Source organism: Cariama cristata, unplaced genomic scaffold, assembly GCF_000690535.1.
Source record: "Cariama cristata isolate BGI_N322 unplaced genomic scaffold, ASM69053v1 scaffold539, whole genome shotgun sequence".
Lineage (NCBI taxonomy): Eukaryota > Metazoa > Chordata > Aves > Cariamiformes > Cariamidae > Cariama > Cariama cristata.
Window position 1 is genome coordinate 126,158 of NW_009637197.1, and position 20,006 is coordinate 146,163.

The 20,006-nt window shown below is 47.5% G+C and overlaps 1 protein-coding gene across 1 annotated transcript in view; it reads right to left on the reverse strand.

Moving 5' to 3' along the window:
• Window positions 1-1,788: 1,788 nt before the first annotated feature.
• Window positions 1,789-20,006, reverse strand: part of ADCK3 (aarF domain containing kinase 3) — a 36,475-nt gene continuing 18,257 nt past the window's right edge. Inside the window, exons 5-14 of the mRNA XM_009708186.1 lie at window positions 16,752-16,874; window positions 12,514-12,599; window positions 11,250-11,390; window positions 9,821-9,902; window positions 8,345-8,438; window positions 7,368-7,509; window positions 5,366-5,473; window positions 4,539-4,604; window positions 3,687-3,773; window positions 1,789-3,188 (exon numbers count right to left, since the gene is read on the reverse strand). Of these exons, the coding sequence (XP_009706488.1) occupies window positions 2,895-3,188; window positions 3,687-3,773; window positions 4,539-4,604; window positions 5,366-5,473; window positions 7,368-7,509; window positions 8,345-8,438; window positions 9,821-9,902; window positions 11,250-11,390; window positions 12,514-12,599; window positions 16,752-16,874 (1,223 nt within the window). The 3' untranslated portion in view covers window positions 1,789-2,894. The remainder of the gene's footprint in view (window positions 3,189-3,686; window positions 3,774-4,538; window positions 4,605-5,365; window positions 5,474-7,367; window positions 7,510-8,344; window positions 8,439-9,820; window positions 9,903-11,249; window positions 11,391-12,513; window positions 12,600-16,751; window positions 16,875-20,006) is intronic.

Below are 20,006 nucleotides of genomic sequence, written 5' to 3' on the forward strand. Positions count from 1 at the left end.
GACTAAAGAAAGAAGGTAGGAAAATCACTGCTACTATGTGTAGCCTGAATCTTAGTTCTTTAGAATGGAAAATCCCTGTCTTCAGAGAAGCAGATCTAACCTCCAGCTTGCCTTGTGTAACAAAGAACCGTTTTCTGCAAGAGGACTTTTCTAGAACTTGGAAAACTTGCTGCAGCACAGAACTGTTCATATCCTCAACCTATGTGTGTCATTCAAGCAAATGCAGTAGCTGGTACAGAGCAAGCAGCAGTGATCAAGTGTTCTTGCTCACTGTAAAATGTCATGGTTTCTTTGACTTGAAGCCAGAGCACAGTGTTTCTGGCTCACATTTTCTCCATGGCTGTTACACTGACATGCAAATCCTCATCTCACAAATATAGCTGGACAAAACTATAGACATTATTAATGCTTTTTTGAACACACACAGAAGGCCAGGAGAATTAGGGACCAAGAGCTCTAATTAGCTTTCCTAATAAAGAAACATCTTACCTTCTGCTTGTTGCTACCCTTCAGGCAAATGCAAAACAACTCCATTGTTCAGCTTGATGTTATTCTTAAACACGCTCTCTCTCAAGGGAAGGGAAATGTTTGCTGAGTGTTAAACATCATGCTCCAGCATGGTATACAAAAGATCTGCGGTGACATGAACACACACATACCAATCTCACCTAGTTGTGCTTACTGGAAACATGAACTGTAATGCTCTTTGAGTTATTTTGCTGCCTTTGCAAGTTCTCTGAACATACTGGCTCTGAATCTTCAATTTCAGAAATTTTGCTCTGAAGCTCACCTAACCCAATTCCCTTGTCAGCTTTTTATACTTTGCTTTTTAACCTTTAACATAAACATTTAACATCTCAAACAATTCCACTGTTTGTTTTTACAGCTGCAAGGTCTAGATCCAAAACAGAAAAACTAAACAATGTCTATCAGAACCCAAAACAAGGGAAATTATCAAGTGTACAAAGTTAAACAGCTTAATGCAAAACTATTACTTCACTGAACAGCAGAGTTCCTGCTTCTCAAAGGGTTAGGAATAACCTGAGCAGTACTTTTAGTTGAATTAAACAGCACTGGATCTTTCTCAACCAAGTCTTAAATGGAGCAGTTTATATGTTTATGATCTTGAAATAAAGGTAATACAATAACCTGTTTTTGTGTTTCTCAGAGGTCCTTCCTGAGAGCACCCATTTATTTACTCACTTGTTCTTTACCTCTGGAAGTATCAGCAGTCAGGATTTCTTATGCACTGAAGTTTAAGATCATACAACTTCTGCATTCCTGGGCTATGATAACTGAGTAGGACCAGCTGAGCCTGCTGCTAAATACCTGGCCCATGCCAGATAAGGACATTTGCCTTACCAGGTAAGCATCAACTCCAACAGCCACTCTTTCTTCACAAGTGGAGGAAAGGCAAAAAGACTTGTGTCCAGGAGACTGGACACAGTAACCGAGTGATTAAAACAAAGGAAAACAAGACAATTACCAGGGATTTTCATGGCCACAGAGATGTTCAGGCTGATGTCTTTCTGGCTTCTGGTAAGCTTGTCACCATCGCTGTTAGCATTAGTGACACAGCTGCAATGGAAAGATGAAGGAATGAACAGGCCATAGATGCATGGCTTTACAAGGGTAGTAGTCATTCTTTGAGCAAACAACAACTGCAACAAGAGGAGACTCGGAAGCTTCTCCTTCTGCTCAACGCCCATTTATCCCACAGAAAAGGACATGGTTCACTTGGCTATTCGTTACTGCACCAGAAGATGAAAAAACTGCAGGCAGAAGGCCCACGGCACAAGCACTTTTTTATTGAAATCGGGAAGTTGTACAGGTACAGGCTTTGTACAAAAATCTAAGAAAGTAAATTTCCTACCTTGACTCCAATAGTTTAAAACTGTGCGTCTGGTTTTAAATGTGTGACATTTCAGCAAAAGCTTGAAATGCTCATGAGAGACATGACGTGTTTGTCTGCCTTGCCCTAAGTTCTGCATTACAGGAAAACAGAGACAGACAGACTAGGTTCTTGGTTAGGAGTCCAGCAAGCAATTGGTGTCAGAGTTGTAGCTTATCTAACTCGCCCTCAGGAAAGCTGATACCTACCAGACAGTGAAGAATCCCACTATTTGTGCTCAGATATAGCTCTGTTGATTACATATTTGACTCCCAGAACTGAGATGGGTTGTCTGAGTGTATGTGTGTGTTTAAAAGAGATTGGCACTCAATTCTCAGGTTTTTAAAAATATTTCCTATGTTTAGCTTGCAAGCCAGAAAGAGGCAGAAAGCATAAAACTTTGTCCTGTGTACACACACACCCCCTTCTCGCCTTAAATCAATGTCAGTAAAATCCAGGAGGGTTCTTAGACTGCCACCACTTGACTTACAAAAATGGGGGGGAGGTGCTCAATGTGTCTGTGGTAGGGTACACCTTAGTATTTCATTCTATAATTCACAGTATGAAAACTACTTGAATTCCACCTTAGCATGAAAGAGGGAAGCTTTTTAAAAAACAATTTTTGGAGAATTACAAACAGGTTTCAATATTAAATTCTGCTCTTGTCCTCCTTCCCCTACTTGTTATAAAACCCAATCAATATGCAGCCACCATCACAATGTTAAAAATGCATTCAAGGCAGTCGGCTGGTGCCTTGAAACAGTACAGAAGCACTCAAGAAGACAGTTCCCTGCAAGCTGCGGACTGTACTGGCAGTCAGTGTAGGACAGACACAGCATGAAAGAACAGCTTTGTCGTTGTGAAACGCACACTTGGCTTCCAGGGCACAGGCTGCTGCATCTGAAGAGGATGGAGAGCTGGGGTGCAACGCGTGGGAGGCTAGAACGCTCTGCAAGGCTCAGATGAACTGGGCCCTCAGAACAAGACGTGTTAGTTCATTTTACTACTCCTCTGGCTTCTTGCCCCTACTGCTCCAATATTTGCTATATGCCTCTTGGAACATGTTTTTGCAGGGAATTTTGGCCTTCAGTTTGGTGCAGATAAGGAAAGAACCCCCCATCTTCCGATGAAGAGAGTAAGTCTCCTCTGGCGGAGGGACAAGCCGATGCTTCAGCATGACTGGGATTAAACCATGGATCTTTTCAGTGGTGCTTTGGTTGCCGAAATCAAAAGGTTCCTCAGATGCAAAAGCCTCTCCCAGGATGAGGACAGCATTTAAGTGGGCATCTTCCATTTCCTGCCAAAAGGAAAGAGGCATAAATAACATCACTAGCCATGTTAACCACGAGGGAGGAAAAGGAGAAATGCTAGTGCTAACAGCAGCAGCAGCTCAGGAGAAATACCTAACTATACCCACAACAAAGGTAACCTCCATCCCCCGACAAGACTGATGAACATTTGCTTAATACAGTTTCAAGCAACTAAACCTTCCAGAAGACCATCTGCCCAGTCATGAAATTTCAGCAGTCATCACCACCTGCATGGTCTTGCTGGGGGAGAGAAGGAAGGGCAGTGGTTTTGGGGCTAGCTGTATCATCATTAGTGCTCCTGCTCCCAAAAGAAAAAGTGTGAGAACAAAAGCCAAAGCCTTTTTTGTCCTTCTCCCTCACCCTTATCAACAGGGCTTTCAGACTGACATTGGGTTTTACCACATCAAGAAATCTGGGAAAGTCCACAGACCCTCAACAAACTTAATCGGTGGCCACCACTAAAAGCAGATCCTTCTGCTCCATACCTTGACTTCATAGCCAGTGAGGAATTTCATTTCAATGGACTTCTTCAGTACTCTCTCTCTGTCCATGTCCGCAGCTGCCTTGATTACCTGAATAGGAGGAACACTTTCAGAAGAGCTAGGGGATGACTGAAAAATGTTTTCAGTACAGGACTACTACATAGGCTACAGGTACACATGCTGCCCACTCGCTTCCACACCTCTGCCCTCATCTTCAGGGGTCTGGATGTTGGCCAGTTTAAAAGCTTCTGGCAAAAAGATACAGCTGCGGGCTCTCCAAAGCTCTTCCCAGTAGGGCTACACATAGCCCAGAGAACGTAAGGGACATCAAAAAAAGCTTCATCAATCAATTAGAGCCAACTGTAAGAAGCTTTAGGTGACATCTGCTGGCCCTTGCAGCTGAATTTATCAAGTGCAGAACATGATGATCACAAAGGAAGCAGATACAACTTCACATAAATTTATCAGTCTTTAAGCAAGCTGTAAGTCACAGGAAGAGACAGAGTACAGGACAAGCAATTCCTGCATACCCTCAAAAAAAAAAATAAATCAGTTCTGAGTGCTCTGATGTGCTCTGCTGCCTGAGTCTCCCTGTGAGCAACATTACAGTTCTCCACATTTGTCATGCAATTTAAACATCCAAACTCAGATAGCCAGAGGCTTGCAGCAGACATGCAGAAGGCTATGGTAGAGATGAAACAGGAAGAGAGCTCGCTGTCTTGCCTCCAGCCCTGCTTCCCTCCACACCCAAGGTGGATTCAAGTACAAAGTGATACAGCTAAGAGATAAGCATAATTTTGCAAATACTCTTAAGACCTCCAGTGCAGCACTCTAGGACACAGTGGACGTCCTCACCTCTATGTAGAGATCTGTGAACTTCTCATCAAACCCTCGTGTTGCTCCAAAGTCCAGCAGGGCCACCTGGAAAGAGACAAACCCATCTGTATTACAGTGTCAACCACTCAAAGTAGAGCCTGACCTTAAGAAGACTCCTGATGTCTTCAAGAAGCTCAACTGGCTGGAGAGCCCTTCCACTGCAGCTCAGCTTCCCCCAACTCCTTTATTCCCCGAAAGCAGCACAAACATTTGTGCTAGTACATGGTGGAGGAGATATGGCCGATGCTCACACAGTCACACCTGCTCAGCTGGCAACTCTGCTCAGGCTTTCTGTGTGGGGACAGAGCAGCACAGATCTCTTCCCAGCACTCTCCAACCCAGACCTCAGGGAGGAACAAGTAATTCCATCTGACCTGCAGGGCACAAGCAAGCAGCCAAACCAACAAGCAGGACATCTGCAATTGTCACCCTTGTCTTCAGCACAACACAAGACAGGAGCATTCAACTAAAGAGTCCTGGGCTGAGATGTACCCTGGTAGAGCACTACCAGCTGCAACTTCCCACTGACCAGCTTGAAAACAGACCCCAAGGCTAAGGAAATAGCTGTGACCAGATGCAAGGCCAAAGACAGCCAGCCAGGGTTACAGAAGCCCTGCTCTCCTACCCAGACCGAGTGAGGACAAGTGGCAAAGGGACAGGTTTCACTGTCCTACCTGCCCAAGGCTCAAGGACAAGAATCTGAGAGAATCTCAGTAAGGGCTTGTTAAACTCTGGGAATGGGGAATGATCAAAAGCTGGTGAAAAGCAGCTCTTGTACAGGGAGGACAGCAACTGCTTGGGCTTACCTTGTGCAACTGTGGGTCATAGAAGAAGTTTGACCAGTTTGGGTCCGTCTGCATGTACCTGAACTCAAACAGCTCCCGCAGACACAGGACCAGGATGTTGTGACAGATCTGAAAAAGCAAGGAGAGAAAGCAGCAAGTCAGGAGGGCAGCAAGCCCTACTCACACACGTAATTTACAGTGAGCATTAGCAAACAGGGAACACATCACCATGCTGGCAGGAACTATCTGCTCCATGCTGCAAAACTGAAGAGGTGAGGGGGCACCTCTCAGCAACTCCCAGCCTACACCTGCCCTGGGACATCCTTAGCAGACAGCACAGATGCCATGCAAGTTTTACATCAGCCTCAACTGTAGTTCCTATCAGCCCCTGGATGTGCCTCTGGAGAGACTGCTACCCTGTATCTGGCAGCTGAGAACAGCAGGCTCCAGGGGTTGTCCAACTGCATGTGTTAACTTGGGTCCTGGCCCTGCCTTTTACCTTCCCAGCTTTGACTATGCAGTTGGTTGTTGTTCTGAGAGCAAAGGAACACCTTCACAGTGCAAAGAGGGATCCAGAAGCAGAGCTGGAGACGGCCAGTAGAGCATTACAGCGTATCCTGGTGGAAAGTCCTGCAGGGCCCTGCCCAAAATGAAGCCAGTGCAGCTCAGGGAAATCAGGTGCGGTTCCAGGGCATTTTAAGTTAAAGGCCCAAAGTAGCTAAAGAGGAGAGTGTCTTCCTGTAAAGCTGCCGAACAACATACAGAGCTAGGGCCAAGCCATTACTGAAAGGGGTCTTCAGTAGATACATACACCCACCATGTACTCCTCAGCCAAGTCTTCTGCTGGGCTCAGCACTGACCCAGCTTGAGGGAGGAGAGGCAGACCCACACCTTGGGACCGACAGCCACAGGGGAAGCAAGAGTAACAGTCCCTGAAGAGCCCACTGCTGAATTACGTACTACAGCAGATCTCTTCTGTGAGGATATTTAATCTGAAGCCTATTCAGCAGAAGAACTGCCAGCCTCATTCTGCCACTCTTCAGCTTCTGCAAAGCTGACTGAAACATCATCTCCAAGAGGGAGGGAAGAGAGCACCAAATGCAAGCCAGACTCTGCTACAGGACACTCATTTGGGTCAGAAGGTTGTGGGTCAGCCAGGCCAGTCACTTATAGGAAAGAAGGGCTTTTCCTGCAGCAACACTCCACTTCACAGCCTTTTAAAAGCAGCCTTGATGATACAGCAGCTCATGGGAAGGGACAAGCCCTAAGAACAGACAGCTCAGGGGTCACAAGCAGTCAGCTCTGGCATAGCTTCAAGTCCAATGTGACGCTGAGATCTGTGTATCTAGAGGAACATACTCTGCCCTCTTCCCCAGTGACCTGCTAACAGCTGACAACTCACACCAAGACAAGAAAAAAAAATCCAAATACCAGGACAGTTATTTCTGCTACTACAGCAGCTGCTTGTCCCACCACAGCACTCCAATCCCTTGCTATATTCAGCACCAACGCCTACCCATCTCCACATCCCCAATCCTGTTTTCTGAGGTACTTTTCCAGCAGCCCTCTGCAGCACACGTCAGTCCCACAGGAGAAGATGACACCCAACTGCTTGCACTGAGATGATTCTGCACTCCTGCCCAAAAGAGCAGCTGCAAAACAAGACCCCTCTCCCCTAGCTGACCATGCCTCCCAAACTCATAATCATCAGGAACAGGGTATCTAGGAGTTATGCAGCTAGGCTACCTCCCCTTCAGCCGCCCTTGCCGTTCACCGCTTCCAATCCCTCCCTGCTGGACGCTGGCACCTGCAAGGCCTAGACCAGCCTAGGGAGACTCCAACATCACTGCTAAATCCCCTACACAGAAATCTTCCGAGAGGCTCCAGAGAGTCCCCAACTCCAGCCCTGCTTTGCACTGCTCAGGGTTTGCCCTTCCACAAAGCATCCCCTGGTCTACCCATCACCAGGCAGGCCAAGCACGCTGCTCTGAGCGAGGGGAGAAGCAAGACCACCCCACAGTACCTCATTTCGAATCTCCTGGCTCAGCCCTACAGCTTGATCCAAGGGGAAGCCAGACACCAGCTCTGTGGTCAGGACATGCTTGCTACACAGCTCATCCACTACTCTTGGGACGTAAAAGAAAGGGTGGTCTTTCAGCAGCTCCCTAGGGGACAGAGAAAGGAGAGGAAAACGTTAGGAGCCCCGCAAGCAGCCAGGCCACTCAACACCACCTCACGCAGCACACAGCCCCTTCACACCACCTCTCCCCACACCCTGGCTGAGGCTGCCAGGAGAAGTCTTCCTCAGCAGTTACAGTAGGGATCAAGTCACCAGAAACCACGCCAGTGACTTACAGCTGCTGCCGGCTCCTGAGGTCACATCTCCTGCCAGAGCAGTGATGTTAGGAGGGCTCCAGGCTGGTACATCAAAGGGTCAGACCACACACATGGAAGAAACAGGCCTTTTCCAAGGGGAGCAATGCCACAGGGGCAGTTCTGCAGAGGGACAGGAGGGGCATCCAGCCTCTGGCAACTCTCCCTCATCCAGCCTTCACGTAAAAACAATCTGGACCCCACTGCTACAGCAAGTCAAGGGAGCAGGCAGTAGTGGTGGTGTTAATTGCTGTAAGAGAGCTGAACTGAAAAACCTCATACTAAAGGACTGAAGAAGCTTACAACAGGCTGACATAAGAGTACACAGAACAGCATTGCAACCTGGCCTCAAGAGTTACTGCCGTACCTTCACATGCAGCAAAACGGACAGGCTTGCACTGAAGGAGAGAGGATATGCTATCGTTTTAGCTGACTGAAAAAGTGCCTGGTGGAGACAAGGTGGTGATTCTAGGGGACAGCTCAGGCCACAAACACACACCCTTCCCCTGCGCTACATCCCAGGGCCCAGCATTCATCTCCCCACTGTCCTGAAGTTAAGCAACCTCTCCTGCGTTTCACACACATGTACACAGATGGGAGGGGTTGAAGGCAATGGTGTGAACATACTGGAATTTCCTTGCACAGGCAGCTTCTCTCTGGTAGTCACACTCCAGGGCCAGCTCTCTGCTCAGGACTTCAATCAAATGCTCAGGAAACAAACCTGAAAGTCAAACAGCAGAGAAGAGAGTAGGCATAGACAAAAAGGATGCCCTCAGGCTAAGCTTTCCAGAGCTGAGCTGAGGAGCAACCTGCTATCCACCCAACCCTGAGCTGAAGAGTACAAGAGGCCGCAGAGAGCCAAAGCATAGTTCCAACTAGATATAGGTTCTGTGGGTAATCCCAGGCCAAGGCTACACAGCTGCGCTTAAACCAAGGTACACCCACATCGTTCTTGTACAGCAGGGCTCCATCCTCCCCCAGTTCCCACCCCACAAGCCCAGGCTGCGCAGACACACACACCAAGGAGTAGAAGCACCCAAACGCTAGCCTGGGCAAAAGCAGCAAAAAAGGCTACAAAGTGTATCTGCCTACAACTGGGAACAGGCACTGCCAGGCATAAGCAGTCAGCATGACTAAGACAGTGAACTGCAGCATGTAGCCAGGGCCTGAGTTGCCAAGTCCAGTCTTCTCAGTCTTGGAGCTGGAAAACCAGTCTTCTCCTTGGGCCAGGCACAGTTGGGGCTTCAGCACGCTCTGCAGGGCCCTGCCCAGCCACCACAGAGAACAGTCCCAAGTTTTGTCAGCACTCAGGCTGATTTTAAAGCATTATTTGTCCAGTCCCACTAAGATTCTCAGCTGCTGCAGGCAGATATTTAGATATTTGGAAAAAAGGATTAGTAAATCCTGCATTCCCTGTGGGAAAAAGAGACTCAACTGTGTGCTAGGGCATAGAGCAAGCTCCAAGTTGGACAGTTCTCTACCTCTCCACAACTCTGACTGGGAAGAACAGAGGATAACTGGGAAGAGCAGTGAATGGCAGGCATAGAGGGCTACAGGAAACATGGAGAAGAATGAGTTCTGCCAAACGTACCAGAAAAATAACAGGGACAAAGCAAGACTACCTAACCTGAACACTGCCCATGCTTCATGACTAGAAAGCCATCAAAAGTGAGTATACCCAGACACTTTATACTTTGCCAAGAGTCCCTACGGATCCTTCACTATAAAGAGCACACAGAGACAAATACACATTACTCATGGCCAGGAAAAACCAACATGGGTGCACTTCCCACCCCACTGAGTGGGTACTGGAGCAGGCACATGCCCAGCAAAGGCAGTGGCAGCTCTGCAGCAGGAGAAGGGAGCATGGCTCTCCAAGTTGGCCCTGCACCCACTGCCCACATCTACTGCCTCTCCCTGCTTTCTGTGGGAGATCTGCTCCTGCTCAAGCAGACTTGAGTTGTTTTCACTGTTTCCTTGAGGCTGTTTCCTCCCTCCAGTCTTAAGGAGAGAAGTACGCAATGCACTGCTTGAAAAGGGTTGGCAGAACTCAACATGTGCTAGTGGGAACACAGGGCCTGCCAAAGGTCTCGGTCTTTTTACCTTCAGGGAGAATATTGCTCATGCTCAGGACAGTCATCAGGTTGTTAACATCACTGTTGATGCTCTGGGCGACTCCGGGGTACTGCAGGACAGAATGGGAGAGGGCAGTGTTGAGATTAAATGACCAGGTTGTACAGATACAACTTACTTTGCTGTAAGATAAAAACACCTTCCAGCTTAACACCCACTGACCCCTACAACCAGGGCAATGCACCTGGGCATACCTGCAATGAACCAGGGCATACCTGAGCCACACACCCTTCCTCTGAAAGCTTATTTAAAGCCCAGCATCTACCCTACAACACAGCCACCAACAGCCTGGCAATGAACCAGGGCATACCTGAGCCACACACCCTTCCTCTGAAAGCTTATTTAAAGCCCAGCATCTAAAACAGGGGACAGAGACACAAGCTAAGACGCAGCTCTTTGCAACCAGAAGGGCCTGTTCAGGTCCTCCGACAGAGACTCTTCCAACACATGAAAAGTTCTCAGACACACAAATCTTGCAGCAGAGAGGGCAGTCAGTCATTTCCCTACCACAGCTGAAAGCACATGCTACTGACAGCCCCAGAGTGTTTCATCCACAGCAGTAGGGCAAGTGGTGAGGCCCCAGCCCAAACCTGGCAAAGGTGCCTCCTCCTGTTCTTTCTCACTTTGTCTATCAAGAAGGGAACCAGCCTATATTGCTGTGGAACAGAATGTGCGCTGATGCTACAGGGTTAACTTTCCATTGCTTTTACCTTGGCCTAACTTCTGAGAGTACTTTGGACACCAATGGCTTGGGAAGAGGACACCAGTACCCATCCATACTGTTTCTAAAGTCTCCCCCCTTTATCAAAAACACCAACCAGATGACCAGCTTTGCCTGGCACCCTGCTCAGTCAGCAAGGGATCCCACTCCTTTGAGTTAGAAACTCTGTGGAACAAAGGGTTTCAGCTCCAGAACTCAATGCTGCTAGAAATACCCGCTGGAAGTTGCTTTAGCTTTAGTGCGGGTTGGTAAATACCCTCCTGCATTGGCAGACTGCCACTGCTCAACAGTCAGTGCCTACTCATCACTTAAAACTTCTTTATCCTTGGGGCTGTGGCCAGAAGAGGGCACGTGGCATGTGTACATCCCAGAGAGGGGACTGACCAACGGAGCAGGCAGGACCCTCGCACACAGCCCCTTGTACACAGAAGTACAAGCAGTCCCTCACCACACTGCAGTGATACCCCTATGAGACGTCTCCCACTCGTCTGGAGTCAGAGACTGGGCAGAACTTTTTCTGTCCCTCCCTTCTGCTTACACTAGGTAAGATATTGCTGGACCCAAATTTTCACTTGCATTAAAATGTCTCTTATCTGTCTATCTGTCAGCATACTTATGCAGCTCCCCTACCCTCCTATGGGGCACAGACAAGAGACAAGGCTGGTCTGTAAAGCCCACCTGGATTTTCATGGCAACTTCTTTCCCATTTTTCAAGCGTGCCAGGTGAACCTGACCAATTGAAGCAGCAGCGAAGGGGCGTTCTTCAAAGGACTCCAGTTTATCCCTCCAGTTGGGGCCAAGATCGTTGTTCAGAGTTTTCTACAAATAAAAAGAAAGCATCAGGGTATGGGAAGCAATGATTTAAGATTTTCACTATTGGAAATCACGTTCCTCTAAGGTGAACTCACACAGCCTATAGTAGTTCCGAGTACCTACATACCCTGCTTTCTAGATTGTCTTCCCTTCCTCATCATTGCACACCATCACAAGGCGTGGTCCAGCCAGCAGCGCTCCCCCAGCACTAAACAGACACTGATCAGATCTGTGTGAGGCTCTGTTGCTCTGGCCTAAAGGACAGAGATCTTGAGCACAAACACTCCTGCCTTAGCAATATAAAAGTCCCCTTTTTGGTGCCACTTGTTATCTTCCAGAAAATGAGCAAGGAATTAGATATTGCTCCTCTTTCATCATGCTGCCAAGCTGAACAGAAGCAATCCAGGCATGCAAGAGTGACTCTCTTTAAGGCAATATAGACAATTAAACACCACAGCCTGCTTTAACAGCTTTTTTGCTACATTGCCAGACTGCCATATTTAAGCTCTGGCTCTGCTCAGTGTCTTTCAGAAGATAAGTAGTGCTGGCAATTCCTTTTTGTAGCACCCTTCACATCTTAATTTACAGAGGGAAGTAGAGAGAAAGAGAGAGCACGTACATGGGGGAAAGCAAGCTTAGTTTGCTTCATTCTGGCTCTTTGTGATGGTGGGTTAGATTTAACCAAAAGAGTACGGTCAAAGTTGCTGTTAATTTTCCGGACTAAGGCTTGTAAGTCTGTTTCTAAAATGGGGTGTAGGCACTTCTGGACACTGGCTTAACATTCATGAGAAAGATGAGAGAGAAGAAACAGAAGAGGACACTACATTCAATAAGACCCTATAATCATATTTGTGTGCAACATCCTCTTCTGTCAGCACAGTCTTGGGATGTAAAAAAACCCCACATTTTTTCCTCTGTCTACAGCTGAGCTTCAATGTTTTGGAGAGAAAAGGTAGCACATAATCAAGATAAGAAATCAGATGTTACCCACAACTGAAAATATGTAACATTTACTGAAAGAATACTCTTTAAAAGCCTCATCCACCTCCCTTACTGGGGTATGTCACAAGAGACATTTATTCTGTTATTGCCCCTCCTCCCCTCATAAGCAGGAAGGAATATTCCTTACCATCATCTGCTTTATCGGCATGAAGTCAGCACTCTGACGTACACGCTCAAAAATCCTCTGGAGGTGGGGGTTGATGAAGGCATCATCTGCCAATGGAAAAGCACATGGCAGTCAGCACAGGCACTGCATTCTCTAGTTCTTCTTCAGCACACAAAGAAACATGCACCTGCATTCAGACAAGCCAGGTTGTCCTGCCCCCAAACACACCCCAGGAAAGGTTTTGGAAATAATTCCAGTTCAGAAACTCTCCATACCCAGAAGCAGCAGCTGAAGCACACTTCCTAGGGTATCACACCTTTGGAAATGAGACAAACAAAAGTCCTGCACACAAGTAGAAAAAGAGGGAAAAAACCTACTCTTTCCTTTTCACTCTTGCAATAAACCTGCATATTACCCAAACATCTCCTAAGCTACCCTCCTGCTGCAGCAGCAGAAAGTTTCTGTGCACCCCCTCCCAATTACCAAGGGAAAGACAAAGTACGAATACACTAGAAAGTATGTTGAGAAACTTTTTATGCTTTGGAATCAAGCCATCAGTTGTCAGAGTGCTCCTTGGCTTTGTCCAGCAGCACTGCCGACAGCAGCAGGCAGCTCCGCAGAGCACAGGGGCTTTTGGTGTGACGGCAGGTTGCACAAACCCATGAGCAGGGCGCTCTGCACAAGCGCCTCTCATCCACCAGCCCATCTTCTCGCTGACAGCGATGCAGCATTCAGGTCTAGGAGAGGACACTGTGTCATGAAAACACAGGTCACAGAAGAAACCCTCTGGAGGGTCTTCCCAGCACTCCCAGGTTCTGAGTGTGGTTTAATCCAGTTTGTTCTAAGGGGCAGCAGCTTCTCTAAAAAGCTGTGTGATGGTAAAACCCCACTTACGCAAGTATTGAACTCTTGGAGAAATCAGGATTCAGCATCTGCTACTGTAAACAACTACCCAAATGCAAAGCAACTACAAGTGGGCAGAAGAAAACACAGCTGAGCCAAAAGTGAGTTATTTTAAGAGTCAGAAGGATTTAGCAAGCAAATATTTACACTCGTAAGAGGAGGGGTAGGGGTATCTTGAAAGATTAGTCCTCTCCTTTGAGCAAAGGTTTCTACAACAGCTCAGAGAAAAGCCACCAGTTCTGGCAAACTTTTAATTTCATAAAGGATTATGCAGGAATTAGATTTATCTGCTGCTTTTCCAACACTGGAAAAGTCCAGGCTACCAGCCTTAATCTTGAGAACTCAACCTGCATACATGCTTGACATTAAAACAAATAATAATAAATAAAAAAAAAAAATCTATCATTCCTCTGCATTTACAGATGCACATATGACTGTGAGTCTATCCCAGGAAACAAGAAACAAACAGCTACCTTAAGAGCACTGTCCTGGGAAGAGGGGTGGGAAGGAATGGAGAGAAAAAGGTACCTAACACAGACATGACATTAACACTCAGCATTGTTTAGAAATTCCCAGCAAAGCCATAAAGCAGCATTCAAAAGTACTAACAAAACCCCACTGTGGAATCAACAGGAGTTTTTAAGAGGAGCTCCCATTCTGTCACTGCAAGTCAGAGATTAACAGGCTTTGCAGGAACAGCAAGTAAAACTCCCATCGTGACGTTATAACCCTGCAAGAAGGCTAGACATTGCATTTGTGTGCACATTCCGAAGACACTTCTGCTCTGTCATTGGTGGCGTATCACTGCCAAGCCTCTGAACATTACAAAAACTATTCTTAGGGATATGTGAAAGTATTAACCACCATGCTGTAACATGATAACCTGCACCTCCTAGGATGACTGCGCAGAAAGAGAATGGACCTTACCAAAAGCGACTCCTGTTCCCAGAAACCATTTGTGTCAAGGTATCAGGGTCTGCCCCAGGCATTTAGGATCAACTTCTGTTATTTTGCATATCACTGACATCCAAAAAACCCCCAACCGTTAGTATTTCAACCTTTAGTCTGACAGGGCATCCTTAACTGAGGCTGCTTGACCACCACTGCCTTGGTCATGAGCACACCACCAAATAGCCAAGAAACCTGCAAGTCCAGATTGACTATACAGCAGCTCAGCAGCAACGTTAAAAATCAGTCATGCTGCAGAGGCAACTCCGACAAAACAAGGCTTCCCACACGCTGATGAACAAGGTTATATACGTCTTTGTGGTAAACTGATGAGGCCTTACCGGAACAAAACACAAAGCAAGAGTCAAGGCAGGGCACTCAATTGGCAAATGCAGCTGCCTTTCCAACATCTTCCAGAGCACACGCACCAGAACATGGGATGATTTGGGGCCCCTGGCATCCCTTCTGTGCACAGCCTTCAGGCATGCAGGTCCCTAACAAATCCACTGATTCCCAGAAGCAGACATCAGGGTTTTTAAGGACACTGCTTTGTAACTTCTGGGTGGTTTAGCTCACAGGTGCTCAGCTGCACCTGGACAAGGCAACACAGAGCCCCTGTGCTCAATTAGCACACATCCCTGTTAACAGAAGAAGCCAACTCAAAAGCTGATCAGGCCCCAGAGGAGCCCATGAAGCAGCAGGGACAGTGTGAAACCCTCCTGTCCAAACAGCCAGCCCAAGAACTGGCTACTCCACACTGTTGGAAGCATCTAACTTGTTGCACCACAAGTGTCCCTCAGCAAGGTTACCAGGGGCCCGTGTTCTCACCAGGCATTGCCGCACTCGGCGCAGTCGTCACAGGAGTCAAATGAGGCCTGGGCAGCGTCACTGAGGTTGCTAAAGGCCTGTTACATTCTTGACACCAAAGTGAAGTCAATCGACAAGTGTTTGACACTCCTGCCAGAGCTCAGTAACATTAGGAGACAGCAGGCAAGTGACAAAAATGCAGAGCATTTCTGCTCCTCAGAGCTGGCCTTTCACAGCTATCCCCTCTTCACTCACATCCAAGCCTAGGGCAGCTGTGGCCAGGCTCTGTGCACACATCAGGTGCAACTCAATAGTGTCTTTAAGAATTTTTAATTAATCCCCACCTATGGTAGACAGGTTAACTTCAGAGCTGATTTCCAGACATGGCTCACTCAACCCCACATACCAGAGGCACTGGCCACAGAAAGCAAGGAGCACAAGAGCTCCTCCTGGATCTGCACCATGAACCATCAGTCTCTGGCACCCAGAAGTTTCTAGAGGGTGAGAAAACAGCATATGGGTGGCAGCCCTTGACATAGCAGCTGATGCCTCCCACCTAGCCTTGTTAATGTTGCCATCAGCCTGGCACGCACCTAGAACAAGTGATTAGCAAATGAAGGATGAAATGCCAAAATCAGGGCTCTCTGGAACAGGGAGCTGGTCTTGCTTTATTGGCTAGCCCAAGTAATTTCATACAACACTAGATCCAGCCTCATCAGTTAACACCTACAAAAATTCAAGTAGATGCACAAGCCAAGCAAGCCGAGAACTTCAAACACTCAGACACTGACTCAGTTTCAGTGACATCTTGAAAGCTATTTCCAGACAAGTGCAACGGCTATTTTTGGCTGGTTCTTTTCTTCCCTATCAAGCTGGGCAGGAAGGCAAAGCAGACAGGTCCAGATAAGGTTTGAATTCAGCACACCTGCTATCTTCCAGCAGTAACCAAACAGTTCTGTGCAGACACTGATGTCACACTCATACCTTCACCTGTGATCACTGACTGCAGAGCCCGATGGAGTAACTACCAGTTTGAAGTCTCCTCAAGATGAAAACAAGTGTTTTATACCTGATAAGGTATCAGCTGTACTGGCCTTTCCAGCAAAGCTTCAGTGCCAACAGGCATGTAAACCATAAACATGCTGCAATGGGAGAGGGCTGTGGATATAACTTTGACCACTTTTGGTGAACAAAGAACAGGATCATGTTCTTGTCATCATCCTCCTCCTTTCTAGTAGGACACCTGTGTACAGAGTGGGATATAGCTTTGCTTCTCAACAATTGCTTCTAACTCAGGCATTAAAATTTACACAGAACATCACCTTGTTTTCAACCAACTTCACTTGTGTGCCTGACACAATAGGGGCATTGGGAAAGTGGTGGTACGTAGTGCTCACATCTAGTTATTTCATACTGGGATTAGACTGAACTGAATCTAACATATCTCCATCACTGTTCTCACATGAGAAAGCCACTTGTCTAGTCTCTCCACATTCACTTGACACTGATTCCAGACAGCTGACCATGTATCACAAGAAATCAATTGCCCCACCTGGCAGCACTGCTAAGGAGGACAGCTGAGGACCTATGCTACCACTTACCCTGAATGCTTAACATCTGTCCCAGCTTCAGTGCCGCTCCTCGGACCTTGCACAAGGTTCTCACGATTCTTTCTGCATTGGCCTCTGACAGGAACGGGCTGGAATCCATCACCGCTTTTTTTCCTGAGGAGAGAAAACGTATAGATGAAGAGCACCCTTAGCTCAGTGACCTCGATCCACTGTGTTAGTCCACATTCAACAGATTTGCCCTTCCCCAGAGAAACCGAACTAGGACTACGCTCAGTGCCTTCACTGCAACCCAGGGGCTTGGACTGCACTAGGACACATGAGTCTTGTGCCGGCTTTGACACTGCTGGCTTGAGGGCCAACAGCAGCAAGTCATAGCAGCATGGACATCCTTGGAGGCTATGCAAACAGTCCAGGATCCTGGGCAGATGTTGGTGCTTGAACTCGCTGTGCCAGCTTACTCAGCCTAAAACACCACATAAAGGTCTCCCAAGTCCCATGCCATAGCCTGCAGCATAGCCATAGCCTCAGAAGCGCAGTAGGGGTGAGGCACAGCAAGAAGGAATTGTCAAAAGCTTTGACAGCACACTGGGATACACCAAGAACACGCTGGCACTTCTTAGAGTGGGAGCAGGGATTCACACCACTGCCAAACCTCTGTTCTCATGCCCAGGGATTCTTCCCGAAACACACAGATTCATAGATAAACACATACTGCTGTGCAGTTGCACATCCAGAGTGTACACTAGGCATCTGTAGAGAGCAGGTGCAACTTTCACATCTCTAAGTCCACAATAACATTCTTTTCTAATCAAACTGAAATTTACTGTCTTCTAATGCACAGGCAAAACAAACTCTCTCAACACCACAACCCCAGAACACCATGGCTGCATATAGCCTTTTCGAAAAGCAGCAGATTGTAAATCTGTGATGAGGTTAATCAGGCTAGTCAAATCCAGAGAGGCTGGAGATAGTAGTCCTCACAGGAGAAGCCCAGCAGGAGCTCTCATCTGTGGCATCATGCTCTTCTTGGACAATTGTGCTGGAAGGGAAATTAATTCCTGTTGTCAAGATTGCCAACTTTTTTCCCCTTCTACATCCTCACACATGCATGGCGTTCCTTACCACGTTCTTATGGGCAGCTTGCTACTGAGAAAGATGCTGCCTTTAGAGAGAACAACATCTCAATGTAGCTGGTCACTTGTTCTGACTGCACAGAGAGGCCATGCAGGGAGGAGGCCAAACCCTTCTGTCCTTACTCCCATCAGCAGTCAAGCAAGCATCAGCTTGCACAGAATAGGACCCAAAATATACACTCAAACACACACATTCCTGTCGCCAAGAATGGGTAAAGCCTGATGTCTGACAGGCTCACTGAGTAATCATTGCAGCCATCTACACACCAGTGCCATGGTTCCAAGTACACAACATTGTTTTCATGTGGCATAAGAAGCACTTCCCCTCCACTACTACTTTTTTTTTTTTTTTAAGGGAGAGGGAAGGAGACCCTGATTCCATTTTGTGGTCCCTTTGGGAGAAGCAACCCACAACTTCTTCTCCAGGGCAATGCCCAGTAGAGCAGGGACAGAGAGGGCAGGCAGGCACCCATCAGCCACTTCTCTTGGGGCTGCAGATCAGCTCCTGCAGATGGAGAGCCAAGCAGGAGGAAGGTCCGGTCTTACAGCCAGGCTGCAGGGCCCACAGCTGGTATGCTGATCTTGGAGCTACATCATTTGTTTTCAACACTTCAGAGGAAAGGGTGCTAAGGACAGAACAGCTGAAGCCCCCCATGCACAACAAGCAGGGCCCAAAAAGGCAAAGCAGCCACCACAGTTGTGAAGATCGCACACAGATGGAAATTACTGGTGTGTCACAGCCGCAAGAGATCCACTCCATCTCCAGCCAGCTCTCAGGAAGGTACACAGAGGGAGCTCAGACTGGCCAGGGGACAGGAAGAACCACCAAGAGTCAGACTGAAGTAGCTGCTGTCTAAACTCTGGTGGCTCACACAACTTGGTACAACCTTCTCGAGGCACTAAGCTTGCTACTGACCTGACAGACACCCTTCAGTCCCTGCAAGCAGCTGGCTTGCTTACAAAGCTTTTCCTAGAGAAGTGATACCACTGAACTCTCCACTGGCAGTGCACAGAGGTGTCAAGCACTGCCCTCTCCTGCCCTTCAGCCCTCCGCTCCTTCCTTTACCTGTTGCGGGAGAGCAGCAAGATGGCACTGCATGTGGGACATCTATCTGTGCAAATCCCTCCCCTGCGTAAAGGATGTACAGGAAAAGGAGAGAGGAATAAAAAAAAAAAACAGGATGGAGTACACAGGACAACTATCCTGCTCTTGAGAGCAGGATGCAGAGAAGCAGGAGGGGCCCAGAAGTCACCATTCGCATCACACACAGCAACCCTCAGAGCACATTTTGCTCTGGATCCTGGATGTAAGGAGTCTGAGAGACTGAACAGGTAGAGCTGCCCAGAGCAGAAGGATCTGGCTTCGCCCACTTGAAAAGCTGGCTCTGGAGAGTGGAGTGCTTGGAGTCATCTAACCGAGCTCTGGCTCTCAATGATCCCATCAGAAAAACTCTGTGTCCTTAGCAATGAGGAGGCAAATAATGCCTTGTATGAGCTCTGTCAGACACACAGGAGCTAGGGAAAGTACTGAGTCCAAGTCTCACCTTCCTTCACACTACCTGCAGACAAAAACATCCTCCTTTGAGTCTGCAGCAGGATAAAGGAGTTAGTTAATAATTAAAGTCACCTCCAGAAGCCTGTGAACCCTGACTATTTTAAAAGAATCTTATCAGAGCAAGAGCCAAACACAGGCACTCCCCATCCTCTTCTCCTGGCATGCTTCTCGGTGAAGTCAAGCCCACAGGGCCACTACCTGATCACCAGGCAGCCCAACGGCACGTCATCAGCTGTTCCTTGTTTATGTACTTTGCTAAAAGTGGGCATGAACAAGAAGGTGACCTGGAAGCAAGAATCAAAAGCAAGATTATGTAAATGGCAAGTGGAGAGAAAACAGACATAGGCTTCCAGGGCTAGGTGCAAAGGAAGTGGGGATAAAACCCAGCACAAGTTCATGAAGAAATACGCCAATTTTCAGTAAGTTAACATTTTTCCCAAAGACAGCTGGCACCTTCTGATGCTACAAACTATTTCCTCCCCATCTTAAGATCATAAAGGCGCGGGAGGGTGTTTGGGTTTTTTTGTTTGGGGTTATTTTGTTGGGTTTTTTTTGTTTGTTTTTGGTTTTTTTGACACCTACTTCATCAGGGAAAGA